We start from the raw sequence: 25,557 nt of genomic DNA on the forward strand, positions 1-25,557 counted from the left end.
GGCTTCTGAACTCCCCGCCACATTGTATTCAAAGTGTCACTGGTTAATCTGCTCTGTACCTAACAACATTTAATATACGAACTTCACTTTATTTATGTGTAATTATCTGTGGATTTTATCCTTACTTCCCTAAGTTATTGTGTATTACATGTGTGTTCTGTGTACTACTATGCTTTAACACCCAGGTTTGGAGAAACGTTGTTTAATTTGAGAGCATACATTTATATAGTTAAATGACAATAAACTTGACTTGAAACGAAGATAACTTCATCCATTTTCAAAACAAAATCAGTACACTGCTTGGAAAAAGACAAAGGATTTTAACTTACTCGAATGGTTACGGAATGGTTGCCAGATGCTCTTAAAACTGGCAAAGTGCCACTGCATTCTGGCATTCTTCTCATCTCAGTGATTGGAGTTCCAAGCCATTTGACATCTGCAGTATGCCTTCCTCGAATAGGCTTCTTATCTTCCATGCAATTCCCTCTTCTAAAAGTCAAACATCTGTTAGCATAACAAAACTACTAACTACAGTACTCTGAAATTCAGTTAATTTATTGTTCATATATTCTAACCATTCCATATACTTCAGAAGGTAAAAGCTTCTCTAAGTATTTTTGCATTAATTCTTAATTTCAAAATGAACTGGTATAACCTTCCAAGTGAGCTAAAAAAAACACTCAGTCAATCCAACACACACAAAGTGCTGGAGCAACTCATGGTCTGATCAAGGACAGTCAGCATGACTTTGTGAAGGGCAGATCGTGCCTAACAAGCCTGATAGAGTTCTTTGAGGAGGTGACCAGGCATATAGATGAGGGTAGTGCAGTGGATGTGATTTACATGGATTTTAGAAAGGCATTTAACAAGGTTCCACACGGTAGGCTTATTCAGAAAGTCAGAAGGCATGGGATCCAGGGAAGTTTGGCCAGGTGAATTCAGAATTGGCTTGCCTGCAGAAGGCAGAGGGTCGTGGTGGAAGGAGTACATTCAGACTGGAGGGTTGTGACTAGTGGTGTCCCACAAGGATCTGTTCTGGGACCTCCACTTTTTGTGATTTTTATTAACTACCTGGATGTGGGGGTAGAAAGGTGGGTTGGCAAGTTTGCAGACGACACAAAGGTTGGTGGTGTTCTGGATAGTGTAAAGGATTGTCGAAGATTGCAGAGAGACATTGATAGGATGCAGAAGTGGGCTGAGAAGTGGCAGATGGAGTTCAATCCGGAGAAGTGTGAGGTGGTACACTTTGGAAGGACAAACTCCAAGGCAGAGTACAAAGTAAATGGCAGGATACTTGGTAGTGTGGAGGAGCAGAGGGATCTGGGGGTACAGTCCACAGATCCCTGAAAGTTGCCTCACAGGTAGATAGAGTAGTTAAGAAAGCTTATGGGGTGTTAGCTTTCATAAGTCGAGGGATAGAGTTTAAGAGACGCAATGTAATGATGCAGCTCTATAAAACTCTAGTTAGGCCACACTTGGAGTACTGTGTCCAGTTCTGGTCACCTCAGTATAGGAAGGATGTGGAAGCATTGGAAAGGGTACAGAGAAGATTTACCTAGATGCTGCCTGGTTTAGAGAGTATGGATTATGATCATAGATTAAGGGAGCTAGGGCTTTACTCTTTGGAGAGAAGGAGGATGAGAGGAGACATGATAGAGGTGTACAAGATATTAAGAGGAATAGACAGAGTGTACAGCCAGCACCTCTTCCCCAGGGCACCACTGCTCAGTACAAGAGGACATGGCTTTAAGGTAAGGGGAGGTAAGTTCAAGAGGGATATTAGAGGAAGGTTTTTCACTCAGAGAGTGGTTGGTGCGTGGAATGCACGGCCTGAGTCAGTGGTGGAGGCAGATACACTAGTGAAGTTTAAGAAACTACTAGACAGGTATATGAAGCAATTTAAGGTGGGGGGGGGGGGGGGGGTTATATGGGAGGAGGTTTGAGGGTCAGCATAACATTGTGGGCCGAAGGGCCTGTAATGTGCTGTACTATTCTATCTTCTATGTTTAACTCAGCAGGTCAGGCAGCATCTATGAAAATGAATAAACAGCCAAGATCCTCCTTCAGGACTGGAAAGAAAAGTGGAAGTTGCCAGAATAAAGAGGTGGGGGGACAGAGGGGAAGGACAATACCTAGGTGATAGGTGAAGCCAGATGGTAAAGGGCTGGAGAGGAAGGAATCTGATAGAAGAGGAGAGTGGACCATTGGAGAAAGAGGAGGAGGAAGGGATCCAGAAGGGAGTGATAGGCAGGTGAGAAGTAGTAAGAGGCCAGAGTAGGGAATAGATGAGGGGAGGCTACCCAGACAGAATACAAGGTGTTGTTTCTCCACCCTGAGCGTGACCTCGTCATGGCATAAGAGTAGGCCATGGAACAAAATGCTAGAACAGGAATAGGAATTGGAATTAAAATGTTGGTCACCTGGAAGTTCTGCTTCTACCAAATGGAGTGAAGTTGCTCAATAAAGCAGTACCCAAATTATAGTGGGTCTCGCCAACACAGAAAAGACTGCATCGGGAGCACCACACACAATAGAAGACCCCAGCAGATTTGCAGCTGAACTGTTGCCTCACCTAGAAGGACTGTTCGGGACCCTGAATGGAGGAAGAAGGTGTCAGGACAGGTGTAGCACTTCAGCCTCTTGCAGGATTAAGTGCCAGGAAGGAGATTCGTGGGGATGGATGAATTGTCGAGGGAATCGTAGGGTTGAGGTAAAGATACGTTTGGTGTCAGGATCCCTATGAAGATGGCGGAGTTGCGGAAAATAATGTGTTGGATGCAGAGGCTCATGTGGTGATAGGTAATCACAAGACGAACTCTATCCCTGTAAAGGTAGCAGGAACATGGGGTGAGCGTGGATGTTGAAGAAATTAAGGAGATGCGGGTGAGGGTAGCATCAATGATGAAGGAAGGAAGACTTCTTTCTTTGAAGGAGGACGAGATGTCCTGGGAAGGGAAGCTCTTGTTTTTCAGGTTAAATTAAAAGTTTAAAGTAGTCTCATATGGAAAACTTTAAAGACACTGATCTATATTTTTGGTATACAGTATTATTTTAACATTGTTATGAAAAGTTAACAATGCATTATTTAAAAAAAACTTTCTTGCCCTTTGTGAGGTGATACACAAAGGACTGGTCTCTAGTTAAACCTGAATGTTGATTGTCCCTATAGACTATTAAGAAAGTAGATGAAAAGGCAAACAATTATAATTCAGTCCAAAACTGTATTAATGTAATGCATACATCTTGGTTATGAAAAAAAATGGCATGGTCAACTCAATACACTGGTGTCCTGATCCTTATAAATGCTACAACCAGCATAATAACTAAATTACTTCCCAAACATTCTTGTCTCCTTTGGAACTATACTGGTTAAAACCCAGTAGGTGCCTTGCCCAGAGAAAATTTTTCTCACTGGTGAGCATAGTCTCTAGTGTAATGTAAAGAAAATGGAGTTGAAACAAGTGAGATAATGTCAAAATACTGTCCACAAAACAATGTACAAATCAATATTTGAATGTAAAAAAATATAGAGTACTTTTTTCCCCATCGCCTACATAATCTCAGTTCAGAATTATGTCAGCATATGCTCATTCAAGTTGCAGGCTATATAGTCAATGACATAACATTCCCAACTATGACACACAGACATGAAGGCTTCTCAGAAATGTGTCAATAGTACCATAGTTTAAGATCAGGTGATTACAGAATATGCACAATGTTGTTAATGTATTGGGGACGTTAAAAACTTAAAACATACACTTACAGGTTGTTCCATTTTTGACGCCACCAGTAGAACAGCCCAGAAGCAGATGAGTGCTCCTGATTCCTAGTCTTTCCACTGCTGGCCATACACATTACTGCAGCACCTCTACAGATGTAGTAGTTTACTGTCTGTCAATTACACAACATGCTCCATTCAATGCGAATATACCCCGGAATAACAAGCTACACTGTGCAGAAACCTGTAACCTTACCATACCTATTGTACAAGCTTATTTTAATGACATTAATAGCGAACGGCATGCTGCTTCAATGACATTTAAAAATGCTCTGAGTAACAAAGAGTTTCCAGAAAAATTATAGAGCCAAGTAAAAGATTAAATTGAAACACAAACAATATTGTTTCAAAATATGCCGTACAAAAATAATTTAAAATTTAACTCTATTAATCACTCGTGAAAGATAAAATTTTAAATTTGGGTGCTATGTGCAATAACTCTTGGCTACAAGAATGTAAGCATGTTTAAGTTCTAATACCACACAGACCAGCACTTCTACTGAGGCACGTCTTGCTTTCACATCAAACCAATTATAAGCACTGACGCAAGGCCTGTATCACACACGGCCTGTATCACACACACAACTGGATAAATAATTTTATTTGTCACATGCACTTTGAAAAATACAGTGAAATGTGTCATTTGCGTCAACCACCAACACAATCTGATGACGTACTTGCGGCAGCCCACAAGGGTCACCAGGCTTCCAGCACCAACAGAGCATGCCCGCAGCTTACTAACCCTAACCCAGGTAACCCTAACCTTTAGAATGTGGGGGGAAAACTACTTAGGAGTTTTCCCCCCACACATGGAGGATGTACAAACTCCTTACGTAGAGCAATGCGAATTGAACCACAACCTTCCAATCGTTGGTGCTGCACAGCGTCAACTATCATCTACATTATCATGCTGTCTAAAGTTAATGGGAACTCAGCGCTGATGATATTCCCAATAGTTTTTGGATCATGATCTGCAGGTGATGTGCTAAGCATTAAGTATGTGAATCAATAATGAAATAAAATCATTTTACGTTTGCTGATTCCAAGTTGACTTTAAAAAATGAGTTCATTCATATTTCATTTGTTTATAAGCTTTCAATTCAAGAATAATTAAACTAATTTCAGAAATCCTGTGACTTATTCTGCCGAGGTACAGGAGCCTGAGGTCCCACACCGCGACGTTCAGGAACAGTTATTACCATACAATCATCAGACTCCTGAACCACTCACCTCAATACTGAACTGACTCCTCAAGCCCAGACTCACTTTCAAGGATTCAACAATTCATGTTCTCAGCATTATTTTTTTAAATGTATGATTTTCAAGATTTCAGTCATTGTTTATATATAGGTTTTCATAAATTCTATTTTTTTTAAATTTTCTTGTAAATGCTACAAGAAAATAAATCTCAAGATCACACATGGTGACATAAAAGTACTTTGATAATAAATCTACTTCAACCTTTGACTTTAAATTTACATCCTTTTGTTCTTAAGTGAATGGACTCCTACAAAGATATACAGTGGATTTCAGTTAATTGGGACACATTGTCACCAGTTCATCTTGGCCTTATTAAGCAGTTTCCCCAATTCGTCAAAGTTTCATGGAAATTGTTGAAAAGGTATAAAAAAGACAAACCACCATTTAATTGAGTAAAAAAATTAGAATATTTAAATGAAATACAAAATTAGGACTCTAATAATACTACTACTGTATGATAAAACTGTATTAGCTCCTAATAGTTATTGGAGGAATTCATCCAGTGTATGCCAACACGTCCTTTTGATTGACTAATGAAGAAAATCAGCACAGACACCTAGAGCAGATAATGGACTGCCTTCACAACGTCTCAGCAAAAACAAAATCACTGCTCTTTGAACACAAACACGTGCAGCTGACACTATTTGAAAAATGTTCGCTCTAATCATGGTGTAATGTCTAATGGCCAACCATATGCCTGTGAATGACGCCAGTTAGAAACCTCAGCAAGTCTCCTGTCCCAATTAAGCAGCACAATGTCCCAAATAAATGGAGAATTTCAGCTATTTTCTCAATTGGTTTCTGTTCTTTAAGAGCTCTCCGAAACAAGTACTTGCCCCAATTAACTGATGGTGCAATTAAATGGAATGCACTGCTACTCCAAAGGCAACTCAAAGTCTCTTTCCAAATGACATTTTTGTAAGAACAGAAATGAGTAGCAACAGGCTATTCAGATGTAGAGAGAAGAGCAGAGTTAACCTCAGCACTTTCAGCAAAGGTGCTGCACAGCAGTTCCCATCTAGCTGGCAAAGACTGTTGGGGAAACTCAGCAGGTCCGGTAGTATCAGTGGAAGGAAATGGAGAGTTAACAATTTGGGTCAGATCCTTCCTTTGGGCTAACAGGCTGAGAGGTGATTTTTCAGTCCAGGGGAACAGCCTTCCTCTGCAGATGTTGCCTGACCGGCCAAATTCCTCAAGTATTTTTTTTCCCACCTCTGGGTCCAGAATATGTAGCAATTTATCCCTTAGACACTACATTATCCTCAAATAAGTTGGCAAGACAAGCAAATAGCCACAAGGGATAAGATAACAAAGATAGCCACCAGCAAAGTTTACCATATGACGTGTGGATTGGCAAGCAAAAACCACAATAGACATTGCTGAAGTATTATTTACAGTGGGAATATGATGGAACAATAGATAATGCACTTGGTGCCATGTAAAATCAAATTTTGATAACCAAAAAATTAGGAACCAAAGACAGTGGGAGGAAACCAGAAAACTGGGAGAAAATGCATGCATTCCATGGGAAGAATGTATAGGCTCCCTACAGAAGACATTGGAATTAAACTCTGAGCTGTAACAGCATCGCACTGTTATGCTACCGTGCATCATCAGTAACAAAAATCTATAACCATGTAGGTCAGTATATTCTGCCATGACCTGACCTACTAAAACCAAACGACCAATCCCATTTCTACAAGTGCAAAACAACACGCCCAAAAAAAATGGTGGATCATGTGAAATGGAATGAATAAATTGGTTTAAGGTAAATCAAAGACCAAGATGCAGCTACCATCAAGGATGAAATTTTAAAGAATTCAAGAGAGAGATTAGATTTATTTGTCACAAGTACATCAAAACATACACAGAAAAGCATAATTTGCATCAATGAATCATCATAGCCAGAGGATGTGCTGGGCAGCGTGCAAGTGTTGCCAGGCTTCCCGCGGAAGTACAGCATGTCCACAATTCACTAACTGTAAACCATGTGTCTTTTCGGAATGAGGGAGGAAACTAGAGCACCCATAGGGCACTCAATGATCACGAGGATAACGGACAAACTCCTTACATACAGCGTCAGGAATTGAAAACCAATCATTGTTACCCATGATGTCCAGTTAAACAATTTCATGATCAATGAGATCAAAGCTTTTCAAGAAGAGTGGTGGAAGACAATTACATGACTAACAAAATTAAAGGGATCTATGAACCTCCCCATTGGCAGTATTGAGAGAGCTCAAAAGACTGCAAAAGACAAGATCAGAAATATTCCCGGTTACCTTCAGACAGATCAACTAAGACAATGATTTCCTAATCTTTTTCCAAGGTCTGCACTAGTCACATGGAAACAAGCTTTCAATTTGACCAAGTCCACATGACGTCAGCTCCAGCTGAGAAGCTGTAAACAGCACAAGTAAAAATACCTGCCTCAAATTAAAAGAATGTTTAATCATGTGTGGCACCAAAGATCCCTTGCAAAACTGGAGCCAACTGAAAGGCTGCTTGTAGGAAACCAATATCCTGTGTCCATGAATATCTTGAGCCATTTTGATTGCCTACTTGTCCAGTTATATTAGCAAACTGTCCCGACCACCACAACCCCAACACAAGGTTGGAGCTGGGCTAATTACCAGGAGCTACAGTTTTCATTTTCATTTAAAATTGCACCCATAATAGAAGATAGAACAGTGCACAGTGCAAGCCCTTCGGCGAATGATGTTGTGTGACCTTTAAACTACTCTAAGGTTAATCTAACCATACCCTCCTACATGGACCTCCATTTTTCTATCATCGATGTGTGATTTTGAGAATTTCTTTTCAAATCTTTTTATTATTATTATTCAAAAATAACACAGGTACATTGAAGTAACACCACTTACAATGCCTCAAAAAAAAAAGAAATTATCTTAAAGATTGAAAATTTTGTGAATAAAAACCCTACTAAGCAAGAAAAGTGAGAAAAAAAAAGAAACCCATTGGGGGTCCAACCCCGGAGCCATGAGTCATACAGAAAGCTTCTAAAAATAAACATCAAACCGCCAACAAGAAAGAAGATATCAAAAAAAATTTACACTTAGATCGTGGAGGAAATCTATCAGTTAATTGAAATGATAATAACGAGCAAATGAGCCCCATCTCTTCTCAAAATCAAATAAAGGTTCAAAGGTTCGACTTCTAATTTTCTCCAAGCTAAGACACATCATCACTTGAGAGAACCATTGTGATGAAGTAGGAGCAGATATATCCTTCCATTTCAACAAGATGGCCCTCCTAGCTATCAATGTAACAAATGCAATAAAATGTTGGTCAGACATAGAAATACCATGGATATTTTGAGGAATTATTCCAAACAGCACAGTCAATTTATTAGGTTGTAACTTGATTCTGAATGCTTTAGAAATTGTCGAAAAGACTGACTTCCAAAACTGTTTTAATACAGAACATGACCAGAACATATGTGTCAGTGTAGCTATCTCAGTTTTACATCTATCACAACAATTGTCAACATTGGGAATATTTTAGAAAGTCTCTCCTTTGTCAAATGGTAACAATGTACAATTTTAAACTGAATCAGTGAATGACTAGCACAGATTGAAGAAGAGTTAACCAGCTTCAGAATCCGCGTCCAATCCTCCCATATAAAAGTCAAATTGAGTTCCTCCTCCCAATCCCGTTTAATCTTACGTAAAGGACGCTTATCCCATTGTAATAATACATTATAAATTCTTCCAATAGAACCTTTCATCAAAGTTTATATTCATAATAGTATCTAACGTCAGCTTCCAATATGTAAGGAAAATTACTTAAATATTTTTGTAAAAAATGTCTAACTTGAAAGTATTGTAAAGTGTGAATATGAGAGAGAATATTTATCATCTAATTGTTCAAAAGACATTAATCTGTCTTCTTTAAATAAGTCCAAAAAAGAATTAATACCTTTATTTTTCCAAAGTAAGAAAATTGGATCACTCCAGGAATGTTTAAAAAAGTAATTACGATAAATTATACTACAAAGTTTAAATTTTTTAAGACTAAAAAAATTGCAGAACTGGAGTCAAATTTGTAAAGAGTGCTTAACCACAGGATATAGATTTAAATTGGCAACTTTAGCTAATTGTATAGGTAGAGCAACTCCTAATAACAAAGTTAAGTAAAACTGTTTCACAGCTTTCAGTCTACCCAAATTGGCCGATCATTCAGATCACCCTACTATAACCAAAAGGACATATATCGCAAATTAACAGCCCAATAATACATTCTTAGATTAGGCAAAGCGAGACCTCCATCCTTTTTCAACTTTTGTAAAAGATATTTACTAATTCTTGGTCTTTTATTACCCCAAATACAAGATAGAATAATAAAATCAATCTGAACAAAAAACTTCTTAGTCAAAAAAACAGGAATATTCTGAAATAAATATAGAAATTTTGGTAAAATCATCATTTGAAATACATGAATATGACCAACAAGTGAAAAAGTAAGTGGGCTCCATCTACTAAATGAGTACTTCATAGAGTCCACTAAAGGAGGAAAATTGGCTTTATAAAGATTCTTATATTTTTTAGTACTATTGACACCTAAATATCTAAAAGAATCTGTAATTTTAAAAGGAATATTATCATATATAGAGAGATTCATTTAAAGGAAGTAATTCACTTTTACTAAAATTTATTTTACATCCTGAAAAATCTCCAAATATGTCAATTAATTTTAGCAAAGCAGGAATAGATTCTTCAGGCTTAGATATATATACCAATAAATCATCAACGTAAAGAGAGATCTTGTGCATGGTCTCATTCACAAAAATCCCATGAATATTTTTGGCTTCATGAAGAGCAATAGCAAGTGGTTCTAATATTAAATTAAATAACAAAGGACTTAATGGACAGCCTTGTCTTGTCCCCCATGATAGCTGAAAAAAAGGAGACCTACAGTTATTAGACAACAGTAGCAATAGGAGCTTTATTAAAATTAATACCAAAACCAAATTTTTCTAAAACATTAAATAAACGCGATCAAATGCTTTTTCAACATCCAAAGATACAACACATTGTAGAGTTTTAGAAGAGGGTGAATATATAATGTTAAATAGTCTCCGAACATCTGAAAAAGAATAACAACCCTTTATAAAGCCTGAGGATCAAAAAGCTCTTGATGCCCAAATTACTGAATTCAAAATTCATAAAGCTATTTTTTCAGTGCAATCTGAAACCCTGGGACTTGATGGCTATCCTGTAGAATTTTATAAAAAATTTGGAGAATTGCTTTCTCTACTTATGTTGGAGATGTTTAAAGATTCTTTTGTGAAAAGTGATTTACCCTTTACTTTTTATGAGGCTTCTATTTCTTTAATTCTCAAAAAGGATAAAGATCCTGTTTGTGCCTCATACAGACCTATTTCATTATTGAATGGTGATGCTAAGATTCTCTCAAAGATAATGGCCAATCGGTTGGAGAGTATTTGTATTCAGAGAATTTCTTAAATGTCCCTTACATCTGCCTCTTGCACTACCCCTGGCAGTGTGTCCTCTGAAATCCATCCTATGCTTTCCTCCAATCATCCTAAAATTATGCCACCCTTGTATTGGCCATTTCTGCATTGGGGAAAAAAATCTCCAGCTCTCCACTCGACCTATGCCTCATATCATCTTGTACAACTCAATCGAGTCACCTCTCGCCCTCCTTTGTTCAGAAGAGCAAAGTTCCAAAAATTAAAACCATTCATTCTCTAAAGCAAGAAGTCTTGGACTGATACAGTGGCAAGTTGCTGCCATAGCAGGAAAAAATATCTGTAATAAATAGCTAAGAAAATGGAGATTAGGAAGAGTAAGCCATTATAGTTCCATACATTCCTCTGCTACCTTGTACCCAGTCATTTTGCAACCCTGATCTCCCTACCCCTTCCTTTCCTAATATCAAAAAGTCAGAGTCCAACAATGTCTGAGTAGCCACAGACATCTAAAATAAGAGGATACTTGAGATTTCGAAGTGATGACACTCATTGCCATCCTAGCCTGCCAGCCTGAGGAAGCAGCCTTTTATAAATCTCCCTTCCAATCTTCCTCAAACTTAAAATATCTAACTCTCAAGATATTCTAAACACCAATTACGACAAGAAAATATTCTTTCCAAAGCATAACATTTGAAACGAGGAATTAATTTAGAGCATTTTTTTTACAGGTACATTGTTCTTTTAGTACAGACCAAAACTGCCCAAATGGAAAATGAAACCAAAAGAGTGCAATAAAGGGATGCTGCAGCATATTTGTAATATTCACCACCCAATGGTGTTAAATTATCAGTTTAAGATTGTTTTGCAGATTTGGTAACCAGGAACATATTTAGTACTGCAAATATGACAGTTAGTTCTACAGCACAGAAACCTCACTTGGACTATTGTGTGCAGTTCTGCTCATCGTATATAGGAAGGATGTGGTTGCACCAGAGACAGTACAGAGGAGATTCACAGGGATGTTGTCTGGATTGGAGAATTTTAGTTATGTGGAGAGATGAGCTTGGTCACAATTTTTTTCTCTGGAGCATAGCAGCCTGTGGGGTAATCTGAAAGGGGTATATAATAGGGAGGTATAAGAGACATAGGGTTTAGACCATAAGACATAGGAGCAGAATTAGGCCATTGAGCCCATCAAGTCTGCTCCACCGTTCCATCTGGCTGATCCCAGATCCCAATCAACCCCATACACCAGCCTTCTCGCCATATCCTTTGATGCCCTGACCGAGCAGGAAACAATGAACTTCCACCTTAAATATACCCACAGACTTGGCCTCTAGCACAGCCTGTGGCAGAACATTCCACAGATTTACTACTCTCTGGGTCGCCCCTCAAATTTGAGGCTGTGCCCTCAAGTTCCAGATACTCCCACCATTGGAAACATCCTCTCTACATCCATCCTAACTAGTCCTTTCAACATTAACCATATAACCATACAACAATCACAGCACAGAAACAGGCCATCTTGGCCCTCCTAGTCCGTGCCGAATCCTTAATCTCACCTAGTCCCACCTACCCGCACTCAGCCCATAACCCTCCACTCCTTTCCTGTCCATATACCTATCCAATTTTACCTTAAATGACACAACTGAACTGGCCTCTACTACTTCTACAGGAAGCTCATTCCACGCAGCTATCACTCTTTGAGTAAAGAAATACCCCCTCGTGTTTCCCTTAAACTTCTGCCCCCGAACTCTCAAATCATGTCCTCTAGTTTGAATCTCCCCTACTCTCAATGGAAACAGCCTGTTCATGTCAACTCTATCTATCCCTCTCAAAATTTTAAATACCTCGATCAAATCCCCCCTCAACCTCCAATGAATAGAGACCTAACTTGTTCAACCTTTCTCTGTAACTTAATTGTTGAAACCCAGGTAACATCCTAGTAAATCGTCTCTGCACTCTCTCTAATTTATTGATATCTTTCCTATAATTCGGTGACCAGAACTGCACACAATATTCCAAATTTGGCCTTACCAATGCCTTGTACAACTTTAGCATTACATCCCAACTTCTGTACTCAATGCTTTGATTTATAAAGGCCAGCGTTCCAAAAGCCCTCTTCACCACCCTATCTACATGAGACTCCACTTTCAGGGAACTATGCACAGTTATTCCTAGATCTTTCTGTTCCTCTGCATTCCTCAATGCCCTACCATTTACTCTGTATGTTCTATTTGGATTATTCCTGCCAAAATGTAGAACCTCACACTTCTCAGCATTAAACTCCATCTGCCAACGTTCAGCCCATTCTTCTAACCGGCATAAATCTCCCTGCAAGCTTTGAAAATCCACCTCATTATCCACAACACCTCCTACCTTAGTATCATCGGCATACTTACTAATCCAATTTACCACCCCATCATCCAGATCATTTATGTATATTACAAACAACATTGGGCCCAAAACAGATCCCTGAGGCACCCCGCTAGTCACCGGCCTCCATCCCGATAAACAATTATCCACCACTACTCTCTGGCATCTCCCATCTAGCCACTGTTGAATCCATTTTATTACTCCAGCATTAATACCTAACGACTGAACCTTCTTAACTAACCTTCCATGTGGAACTTTGTCAAAGGCTTTGCTGAAGTCCATATAGACTACATCCACTGCCTTACCCTCGTCAACATTCCTCGTAACTTCTTCAAAAAATTCAATAAGGTTTGTCAAACATGACCTTCCACGCACAAATCCATACTGGCTACTTCTAATCAGATCCCGTCTATGCAGATAATTATAAATACTATCTCTAAGAATACTTTCCATTAATTTACCCACCACTGATGTCAAACTGACAGGTCTATAATTGCTAGGCTTCCTTCTAGAACCCTTTTTAAACAATGGAACCACATGAGCAATACGCCAATCCTCCGGCACAATCCCCGTTTCTAATGACATATTAAAGATCTCCGTCAGAGCTCCTGCTATTTCTACACAAACTTCCCTCAAGGTCCTGGGGAATATCCTGTCAGGACCCGGAGATTTATCCACTTTTAAATTTCTTAAAAGCGCCAGTACCTCCACCTCTTTAATTGTCATAGGTTCCATAACTTCCTTACTTGTTTCCCACACCTTAGACAATTCAATATCCTTCTCCTTAGTGAATACCGAAGAGAAGAAATCATTCAAAATCTCTCCCATCTCCTTCGGTTCCACACATAGCTGACCACTCTGATTGTCTAAGGGGCCAATTTTATCCCTCACTATCCTCTTGCTTTTAATATAACTGTAGAAACCTTTCGGATTTACTTTCACCTTATTTGCCAAACCAACCTCGTATCTTCTTTTAGCTTTTCTAATCTCTTTCTTAAGATTCCTTTTACATTCTTTATATTCCTTGAGCAATTCCTTTACTCCATGCTGCCTATATCTATTGTAGACATCCCTCTTTTTCTGAACCAAATTTCTAATATCCCTTGAAAACCATGGTGCTCTCAAACCTTTAACCTTTCCTTTCACCCTAACAGGAACATAAAGATTCTGTACCCTCATAATTTCACCCTTAAATGACCTCCATTTCTCTATTACATCCTTCCCATAAAACAACTTGACCCAATCCACTCTCTCTAAATCCCTTCGCATCCCCTCAAAGTTAGCCTTTCTCCAATCAAAAATCTCAACTCTGGGTCCAGTCCTGTCCTTCTCCATAATTATATTGAAGCTAATGCTATTGTGATCACTGGACCCGAAGTGCTCCCCAACACATACATCTGTCAGCTGACCTATCGCATTCCCTAACAGGAGATCCAACACTGCCCCATCTCTAGTCGGTACTTCTATGTATTGTTGCAAAAAACTATCCTGCACACATTTCACAAACTCTAAACCATCCAGCCCTTTTACAGAATGAGCTTCCCAGTCTACGTGTGGAAAATTAAAATCTCCCACAATCACCACCTTGTGTTTACTACAAATATCTGCTATCTCCTTACACACTTGCTCTTCCAACTCACGCGCCCCATTAGGTGGCCTATAATACACTCCTATCAGTGTTACTGCACCTTTCCCATTCTTCAATTCCACCCAAGTGGCCTCCCTAGAGGAGCTCTCTAATCTATCCTTCCAAAGCACCGCCATAAGATTTTCTCGGACAAGCAATGCAACACCTCCTCCTCTGGCCCCTCCTACTCTATCACACCTGAAGCAACTAAATCCAGGAATATTTAGTTGCCAATCACACCCTTCCTGCAACCATGTTTCACTAATAGCTACAACATCATAATTCCAGGTATCAATCCACGCTTTAAGCTCATCCACCTTTCTTACAATGCTCCTAGCATTAAAATAGATACATTTAAGATACTCTCCATCTCCTCCTCTCTTTCCATCCCTAACAATGCATTCAAATTTATTATCCTTTTCTTTCTTCTCCCCTACATCTTCGGGCTGAGCGCATCCCTTCTCCATCACCTGCCTTTCCTCCCTCACACACTGTCTATTTACTTGCTCCACTGGTGAACTAACCTCCTCTCCCATAGTCTCCTCAAATAGTCTCCCGCCCCCCCCATCTTACTAGTTTAAAGTCCGCCCTGTAGCCCTAGCAAACCTCCCCGCTAGGATATTGGTCCCCCCACGATTCAAGTGTAACCCGTCCTTCTTGAACAGGTCACTCCTGCCCCAGAAGAGGTCCCAATGATCCAGAAACTTGAATCCCTGCCCCCTGCTCCAATCCCACAGCCACGCATTCATCCTCCACCTAATTCTATTCCTACTCTCACTGTCGCGTGGCACAGGCAGTAATCCCGAGATTACTACCTTTGCGGTCCTTCTCCTTAACTACCTTCCTAACTCCCTATACTCTCGTTTCAGGACCTCTTCCCCTTTCCTTCCTACGTCATTGGTACCTACATGTACCACGACCTCTGGCTCTTCACCCTCGCACTTCAGGATATCTTGGACGCGATCAGAAACGTCCCAAACCCTGGCACCAGGGAGGCAAATTACCATCCGGGACTCCCGGTCACCTCCACAGAAACGCCTGTCTGAGCCCCTGACTATTGAGTCCCCTATTACTATGGACCTCTTTCTTCTAACCCTACTCTTCTGAGCTACAGGGCCGTCCTCTGTGCCGGAGGACTTCTGTTGCTTTCATTGAGATCCCTCCTCTGCAGTCTTCTAAATTCCAATGAGTACAGGCCCAAAAGTGCCAAACACTCCTCAATGTTAACCCCTTCATTCCCAGAATCATCCTCATGAACTTCCTCTGGACTCTCTCCAGTAACAACACATTTTGGAGATAAAGATCCCAAAACTGTTGACAATACTCCAAACGCCGGCTGACTAGTGTCTTATAAAGCCTTCGCATTATCTCCTTGCTTTCATCTTCTATTCCCCTTGAAACAAATACCAACATTGCACTTGGAAAAGTGGGAGTGGAAAAATGTTCAAAAAATATAATTGACATCTGAAACTCACTGTTAAGAGGATGAATAACAAGAATTTCAATAAGCAAGGCATAGAAAGTTACAAATAGATTCATTCCAAAGTGATTGCTTAAATGCTGCACACATTAATTACACTTTACAATTGTTCGGTAGTAGTTCAAAATAAATAAAACTAAATCCAGTTAACAGTCAAAATCTCTATAATTTAGCAGTTTTTTGTCTCAGAAAGCAGCCGTGTTTACTCTAGAGTCTGTTAAGAAAATACCAATTCTTAATAGGTGAAATGACATTACATGTTAATGCTGACATGTAAATCAATATTAGCTATGCCAAATGGACAAAGGTATTTCAAGTGTATCTGTGTCCTCTATACACCTCCCAGTGAAACATCTACCACAATTTATGAAATAGAGGTCACTTTACTCTGATAAGAATATAGTAACAGCAAGATTAAAATTTTGAGTTCTCATTAAGTTAATTGAAAACAAAGGTTCCCAAACTTTTTACGCTATGGGCACCTACCATTAACCAAGGGGTCCATGGACCCCAGGTTTGGAACCTGACTACCATGCAGCAGAAAATCCATACACAGGATTTTGTCAATCAGCTTCCAAGTGAAACAGGCTGCACTTTTATCCTAATCCCCTGGATGAACAATGGATTTCACCAGAAGCCAATGAATGAAACTAATAATGAATTGCACCATCACATCTATTGGATGTGGCTCAACCCCTACATACCAAATACAAATATTAAGACAAACCTCAAGCAAAACATCTAGTAGAGATTCAGAGATAAATGAAGATATTCTACCAGAGGCGAAACTGTGTTTATCGTACCATTAGTTTGGAGATAACTTTACCTATGCCACAATAAATTCTATTATACACGATACTGAGTTCCATAGATTTGTACATACAACCCCTGATCACAAAGGGAGAATCAGCGTTCAGACAATGTACGTACATTGTAATGCGAATGTGCTTACTTGACTACTTGAACACAGAGTAAGATTGCATGTATCATGTATTTAAACCCAAAAAATACAATTCACCCAGAATAGCATTAAATTTAGTCTTAACGCTAAATAAAATAATGGATCTTGTCTGGGCCTTTAACTATGGAATCTATTACTGGGTACAGAGCTTATTCATTGCTGAAATATATAACATTCATTAACACATTCCTTTATCTTTGGCCTACTAGGAACAATGCCATGAAGATGTAGTAGCCACCATTTTTGGATCTCACTTAAGCTTGCAAGCTAACTGTAGTAAAGATGAATACTGCCATTTTAGTTTAATTTTCATTTACAGATCCAGTCTGGAAAGAACGAGCCTTAAATCATTTCACAGCTGCTGTGCGTTCAGAATTCTAACTTAGCTTCTGTAACATTTAACTGGAGAAAAGTTTACTTTCATGGATACTGACCCAGGTGGCTCCATTTAGAAAGCAGAAGGATTTGTGCTGTGCACCAATGCTGGAAATAATTCCCTTCCAGTTCAACTTTATCAGAACTTTATGTAATATGAGATAGCTTGAGCAAAAATGTAAAAGCTAAAAGGCACCGCAGGCATTTAGAACAAAATTCTTTTCAAGAAAGCACTCTAAACCCTTCCAGCTAAACTGATTGCCCCACAGACAAGTAGAATATTACCATACATTACAATTACTATATGTAACTACTATTAATTGCTATACACCCTTTGAAATGCAGCACACTACAGTTTCACCAACTCTTTTCAACTATCTGCTAATCTAGTAAATTCAACAAAATTAAAGTGCCTTTCACAACCACATTTGCTACAAACCTTCATGATTGCAAAACACAAAAACAACTACAGTGCAGCAGCATGCATGAAATTATTCTATCCAACAATACTTTCATCAGGTGTCCAATTTACAGCAAGTTTAGCTAACTCATTCTGCTGCAGTGCAGGTTTCAGGCCTCTGCTCTGTGCTGAATTCCTGCAATTTGTTCAGCAAATCAACTACAGGCAGGCACAGGAACCACCGCCCACTCTTTACTTCCTGCTTCCAAATCAGACCCAACCAACCAATCAAGATGTCACTAGATAAATATTAACACACAGGCACCTTTGTGTTCCTAATTTGTAATCTTAGAATTTTTAAAACAAGAGTTTTATATCATTTGAAAACGAAGGGAGTATTAAATATGTAGAATGTTATCTATACACAGGCAGTCCCCAGGTTACAAACGAGTTCCATTCCTGAATCTGTCTTTAAATCGGATTTGTACATAAGTTGGAACAGGTACAATTTAGTGTCAGTTAGTCAAATGTTTGTCTTAGTATATAGTATATATTTTACCTTTCTATGCATATAAAACACTTAAAAAACTTATCTTAGTAATAATTGTAGCTTTCATTGAGGCAGGGCTTCACATGCTCCATTGTTCTCACTTTATCCTTTAAAATTGTTCTGATCGTTGACCGACTGTAGTCTAACGCTTTTCCAATGACCGATGACGTTTCACCTCTTTCCAAACGCTTTATTATTTCCACTTTAATTTCAATCGTGATCGCTTCCCATCAATGGAATAGAAACACTGCGGGCGGCGGGTCCTGAGATCCGCCGGGTCTTAAGGACCACCGCACTGAATTTCCCAGGTCCTAAAGTCTACTGCACTGAGACAGGTTAAATGGGACAAGTGGGGATTGTGCTGGGTTTGGGTTGGGGTATTTGATCCTCCACAATATTCTGCATGGGAATTTAAACTGGAGGTAGCAGTGTTTTTTTTAATACGAGGTCGAGTTGCGGGCTCGACATCAACCCGGCACGGATGGGAGAGCGCGCTCGGGAGCAGTCTGTCACTGGATCGAACTCAGGAACCTCTGTTCTCGAGCCCGGGGCTGATCTCACTGTGCCACCAGCCAAAGGGAAAAGGGAGGCGGATTCGGGGTGAATCTTGCTAAGAAAAATGTAAGCCAAATACAAAGTTACACACTCAACACAGTGTCAACGGCAACGACTTAAAATGGCGGACAGCGTCACGATCCAACTTAAAATGGCGGACAGTGTCCCAATGCGACTTAAAATGGCGGACAGCATTCTCCCTACTCGGTTCGTAAGTACGAGTTGTTCGTAAGTCGGACATTGGTAACTCAGAGACTACCTGTAACACTTCTCATCCTACACACATCAGTTCCACAGCTCCCCTGGGTAGTCTAGTACTCACTGCTTTCTTTATACATTTAGATTACTGGAACACAGAAATGTTAATGAAGGAATCATACCTCTTATCATTTATCCTTTGCGGTTTCCTGATCAGGAACTCGAAATGATCTGTGATTTTTGTAGGTACCTTTGTTGGGCCTTTCGAACTTCCCAGCTGTGACGGGGAACTTGTTGACGGGTACACTCTTTGCTCTGGCTTCAGCACTCCCTCCTTTAAACCATGAACTGTTTTCCTCTTTGCTTTTGAGAATGAATCCTCGCATTCACATTGTACAGCCCTGTCCACCTCCATCATACCTTCCTCATTTTTATTACCAGAATAAGTCCTAACACAATAAGCTTTGTTGCGAAGGGAAGGGTCCTCAAGATCTTCAGAAATTTTGCCTGTGAAGCATTTAAGTTCAGTGTCTGATTCATGAGGGTTATTACCTGCAAAGTCTAACTGCATAGGAGAAATAGACTCACTCTCTTTCTTAGCAGTGACCCAGTCTCTTGGATTTTGCTTCTCACTTTCTCGTTTCTCAGTTCCAGTTGTGCCAGGGATACATTGCTCACAGCCAGAATCAGAGAGTGGACTCTCAGGAACAACACAAATCTCCTCAAGTGGATCTTCAGTTGAGTTCATGGTCTCAAGGTCTCTCAACTCATGATCCTCTTCAATAGTGCTTTTTTCACCAGCCTGAGTGACTACTGTATCTCTTTGGCCTTTGAAACCAGATTTTATTATCCATTCCTCCAGTGTCTTGCACTTCCTTTTATCTGGAACAATGCCTTTAACTTTGTCTGTAAAATCAGAACTTCCCAAGTTGGACTTTGGTGGTTTTTGGTTACCTCTCTCACTTTCGCAAGTGTGCCTGTCCACACTTTTGACTATCTTTTCAGATCTCTGAGCCTCTAAGACGACTGGATTTTTCCATTTTAATCTTTGAGTCTTCTCTTCAGACTCACAACATTCTGTTGATTTTCCCTTGCTCGATTCATTTTCTGAAGTATGAAGCACATTTTCTTTTTGCATAAACTGGTCCATCCACATGTTCTTGCTTGCTCTTTCATCAGGTGATTCTTCTAATCTTCCAACTTTGACTTGCAGCTTTTCAGTGCTACACAATGTAAAAAAAAATGATTAAATGCTTAAACAAATGTAATGAACCTAACTTGATAAAAAGACAACCATGTTAAATTGAACTACATTTTCAATATTTTTTGTCTTTAGCTTCTTCACTATTCTGTGAACAAGCAGTCTCATAACTTGGTTACAAATAAACTTAATTCAATCACGAGCTCACTTTAATTTTAAATAAAATCATTGGCTTTGGGTAAGTCATCCAGCTAAGTTTCTGTTAAGTTTTCCTTTTTCCTTACTGTATCAGGGCTATTTTGTCAAGCTTAAATGGCCGTTGTGTTCTTCATGCCAGATGCTTGAGTCCTGGGAGACCCAGTGTCTCCCAGGGAACTATGTCAGCGTGGTGTGTCCAACTGCAGCTCCATGAAGACTATGTTAGGGATCTGGAGCAGCAGCTGGATGAACTTCGGCTTGTACATGAATGTGAAGAGATCATTGATTGGAGTTACAGGGAAATAGTCACCCCTAGGTCGCAGGAGGTGGGTAGCCAGGTGATTGTCAAGACGAGGAATGTGAAAAGGCAGTTAGTGTAGAGCACACCTGTGGCCATTCTCCTCAATAATAAGTATACTGTTTTGGATACAGTTCTTGGAAATCACCTCCCAGGGAAATGGCATGGAGACCAGTTTACTGGCACTGAGTGTGGGTCCATTGTACGGAATGGAAATAGGGAGAAGAGGGGAGCAGTAATGATAGAGGACTCAACAGCCAGAGGAACAGACAGGAGATGCTGTGGATGTGAACGGGACACCTGGATGGCTTATTGCCTTCCGGGTGCCAGCGTCCGGCAGAGCAGAGATACCTGAAGTTTCTAGGAATAATTCACAAGGCACAAGATAGACATGTTCCACAGAGGAAGAAATTCATAAATGGTAGGGGTAGGCAACCATGGCCAACAAAGGAAAGATTGGCATGAAAGCCAAGGAAAGGGCATATAAGGTTGCAAAAGCAAGTGGGAAGTTGGATGATTGGGTAACTTTTAAAATCCAACAAAAGGCAACTAAAAAAGCTATAAAAGGGAAAAGATGAAATATGAGGGCAGACTAGCCATTAATATGAAGGAGGATACTAATAGTTTTTTTCAGTTATACAAAGAGTGAAAGGGAGGTACAAGTTGATATTGAATCACTGGGAAATGATGGTGGTGAGGTAGTAATGGAGAACAAAGAAATGGCAGATGAATTTAATGGTTACTTTGCAACTGGCTTCACTGTGGAAAACACTAGCAATGTACCAGAGCTCCATGAGTGTCAAGGAGCAGGAGTGAGTGCCATTGCTATTACAAAGGAAAAAGTGTCAGGCAAACTGAGAGGTCTTAAGGTGGATAAGTCACCCAGACCAGATAGACTACATCTCATCCGAAAGAGGTTGCTAAAGATATAGCAGGTGCATTGGTTATGATTGTTCAAGAATCACTGGTTCTGGGGGACTGGAAAATTGCAAATGTCACTCCACTTTTTAAGGGAGCAAGGCAACAGAAAGGAAATTATAGGCCAGTTAGCCTAACCTCAGTGGTTGGGGAAGTGTTGGAGTCTATTATTAAGGATGAGGTTTTTGAGGTACTTGGAGATTAATGATAAAATAAGTCAAAGTCAGCATGGTCACTGTAAATGGAAATCTTGCCTGACAAATCCATTAGAATTCTTTGAGGAAATAACAAGCAGGGTGGACAAAGGAGAGGCAGTGGAGGTCATTTACTTGGATTTTCAGAAGGCTTTTAATAAAGTGTCACACATGAGGCCACTTAATAAGATAAAATCCTATGGCGTTATAGGAAAGATACTGGCATGGAGGCAGCAAGTGAGAATAAAAGGGGCCTTTTCTTGTTTGCTGTCAGAGACTAGTGGTGTTCCTCAGAGGTCAGTTTTGGGACTGCTACTTTTCACATTGCTTGTCAATGATTTAGATACAGTAATGGAGTTGATGGCATTGTGAAAAAGTTTGCAAATGATATAAAGACAGGTTGAGGGGTAGGTAGTGCTGGGTAAGCGATGGGATTGCAGCAGGACAAACGTGATGGAAAGATGGGCAAAAAAGTGGCAGATAGAATGCATTTAGGTAAAAGGAACAATAGTGTGAACTATTATCTAAATGGGAAGGTTGAAACATCAGAGGTGCAGAGGAACTTGGGAGTCCTCATGCAAGACTCCCAGAAGGTTAATATACAGGTTGAGTCTGTGGTAAAGAAGGCAAATGCAATGTTAGCATTTATTTCTAGGGAAATAGAATATAAAAGCTAGGAGATAATGCTGAACCTTTATAAGACACATGTCAGGCCACACTAGTACTGTCAACAGTTTTGGGCCCCATATCTCCAAAAGGATGTGTTGTTGGAGAGAATGCAGAGGAGGTTCAAGAGGATGATTTTGGGAATGAAGGGGTTAACATACGAGGAGCATTTGGCAGCTTACTCACTAGAATTTAGAAGACTGCAGGGGGAATCTCACTGAGACCTCCGGAACGTTGGAAGGACTAGATAGAAAACATTCTCCCCACATCCACTCTATGGTGTGGGTATCCAGAACTACAGGGCACAGCCTCAAAATTGAGGGAGGCATCACCTTGAGTATTGTAAACAGTTTTGAGCTTCTTATCTTAAAAAGAAAAGACGCGCTGGCATTTGAGAGAGTTCAGAGGAGGTTCACAAGGATGATTCCAAGAATGAGAGGCTTATCATACGAGCAACGTTTGATGGCTCGGGGCCGGTACTCGCTGGAATTTAGGCTGAAAAGGAAACGCATTGAAACCTTTCGAATGCTGAAAGGCTTAGAGTAGATGGGGAAAGGATGCTTCCCATGGTGGGGGAGTCTAGGACAAGAGGACACAGCCTCAAGATAGAGGGGCATCCATTTAAAACAGAGATGCAGAGAAATTTCTTTAGCCAAAGGGTGGTAAACTTGTGGAATTTGTTACCACAGGCAGCTGTGGAGGCCAGGTCGTTGGGTGTATTTAAGGTGGAGTTTGATAGGTTCTTGATTGGCCACAGCATAAGGTTATGGGGAGAAGGTCAGGGAGTGGGCTGAGGAAGGGAAAAAAGGATCAGCTGTGATTGAATGGTGGAGCAGACCTGATGGGCCAAATGGCCTATTTCTGCTCCTATGTCCTGTGGTCTTATTGTCTAAATTTCAGTTAGTTAAATCAATTGGACTGATTTCAATTGGCACAGTAGTGTAGTTGTTAGTGCAATGCTTTACAGCACTGCACACCATGAGGGGGCAGTATGGTTCAACATCCAGTCTGGAGTTGTTCATAGTGTTCACTTGACAGAAGGCAAACTGTACTGAGGTCGACTGCAGATTTCTGCGGCATTCATGGACTCAGGGCCTGGACTTTTTTTTTAAAGTTTTTTTTAACTGATATCCTGTACATGCTACATGTGCTTTGCACCTTGGCCCTGGAGTAAGAGTTTCTTGTGGCTGTATTCATGGGTATTAATGATTATTAACGGGTATTAATTGATTTTTAACCGGCAACTTACTCTGTAGCTCATTCTATCAAATCAGCATAGCTTGGGGATATTGAAGGAAGTTAAAGAACTGGGCATTCTATATTATGTCTTTCCAGTTACCAAATAACACTTAAGATTACTGAACTAATACAAGACAAAGTATTCCTATTTCTCAGCCACCTTCCTATTTTAACCAAAGTATACACACACGTACATATACACATATTTGTATATTACCTGAGGCTTTTGCACAGTACACTTAGACCCGCTTTACACTGAGGATGTGATCCTCAAAGGCGGAGCACTATGTAAACTAGTGCTATGCTGGGTCATTATAACATTAAATAAATGTACATGTGTGCCTGATTTAAAAAAACGAGATATAATTGCATGGATACAGTAATTTGTGGAGTAACAAACATGCAAGCAGGCCTAACTTGTACATCAGTGGAGCAGCAACACGTCGTAGCAGCAGTGGAGGGAAACAAGCGGTGGTTACATCATGGAGGAATGACCAGGCTGTGGGTCTTCCTCTAACTTTGGCGGCTTCCTCAAGTGGGTGTCGAGATTTGACGCCTTTTCTTAAGTTTCCTCTCATGAAGCAGTTCTTGGTAGCAGAAAATCATGTCAAGAACACCCCTCTTTGAAATATTGCTTCCACTCCTAGTCAGGGTCATTGTCGATGAACTGGTCCATTATTCATGCGATTGTGGTGGTGCCAGTGTTGAGGAATTTTGTGGTGAGGTTTCTTGCTGCTGCTTCCTCTTCTCCATCCGCGTCTTCAGGTTCACCCAGGATGTGCTGCTCTGCCAATTCTCAAAGCTCATGCTGCCTGCACTAGCCACTGCACCAGAGATAGGCATGCTACGGAGATTACTGTGCTGCTTTCATCTATCAAACCCAACTCTGTTATTTATTATTTGTCTCTGACTGCTGGTGAGCCTGTTCAGAATACACAAGTTTTCAGGCTCCCTAATGTCTCATCCCTAATTTTCCATCGCAAACACTGATTTTCCCCATTCTCACAATTTTTTTTTAAATTTACTCTGGACCCTTGGTTCTCCAATGTTTTTGTGCCATTTTCTCTGCAAAGATAATTCTTCAGCCATTTCTCTGTTCTGCATTATAATTTCTTGCTTGTAAGAGAGTGCATTTGCCTTCACTTGTCCTTTTTCCCTGTTACATATCTATGAAAATTCTTATAGGCTGGTTTACTCACACCTTTCATTAATATTTTATTCTATACCTAGTGAAAAATAATGAGATTTGGCATTTTAAAAAGTGCCCAAGGATGATTGAAACTTAATCACCAGTGCCTTTGAAACATCAGAATCAGATTAATTTTCATTGGCATGTGACGTGAAATTTGTTAACTTAGCAGCAGCAGTTCAATGCAATACATAATCTCGCAAGAGAGAGAAAAAAAATAAAACAATAAACAAATCAATTACATATATTGAATTGATTTTAAAAATGTGCAAAAACAGACATACTGTATATTAAAAAAAGTGAGACAGTGTACACAGCTTCAATATCCATTTAGGAATCGGATGGCAGAGGGGATGAAGCTGTTCCTGAATTACTGAGTGTGTGCCTTCAGACTTCTGTATCCCCTACCTGATGGTAACAGTGAGAAAAGGGCATACCCTGGGTGTTAGAGGTCCTTAGTGATGGACGCTGCATTTCTGAGACACCACCGCCTAAAGATGTCCTGGGTAGTTTGTAGGCTAGTGCCCAAGATGCAGCTGACTAGATTTACAACCTTCTGCAGCTTCTTTCAGTCCTGTGCAGTAGCCCCTCCATACCAGACAGTGATGCAGCCTGTCAGAATGCTCTCCACGGTAAAAC

General features: G+C 40.0%; 1 protein-coding gene across 3 annotated transcripts in view; it reads right to left on the reverse strand.

The window, feature by feature from the left end:
• Nucleotides 1-25,557, reverse strand: part of parga (poly (ADP-ribose) glycohydrolase a) — a 166,516-nt gene that overhangs the window by 135,231 nt on the left and 5,728 nt on the right. For all 3 annotated transcript variants that reach the window (XM_059946705.1, XM_059946707.1, XM_059946704.1), the window contains exons 3-4: nt 19,198-20,238; nt 330-489 (exon numbers count right to left, since the gene is read on the reverse strand). In XM_059946705.1, coding sequence (XP_059802688.1) covers nt 330-489; nt 19,198-20,238 — 1,201 coding nt within the window. The remainder of the gene's footprint in view (nt 1-329; nt 490-19,197; nt 20,239-25,557) is intronic.

The sequence above is a fragment of the Hypanus sabinus genome, chromosome 21 (assembly GCF_030144855.1).
Source record: "Hypanus sabinus isolate sHypSab1 chromosome 21, sHypSab1.hap1, whole genome shotgun sequence".
Taxonomy (NCBI): domain Eukaryota; kingdom Metazoa; phylum Chordata; class Chondrichthyes; order Myliobatiformes; family Dasyatidae; genus Hypanus; species Hypanus sabinus.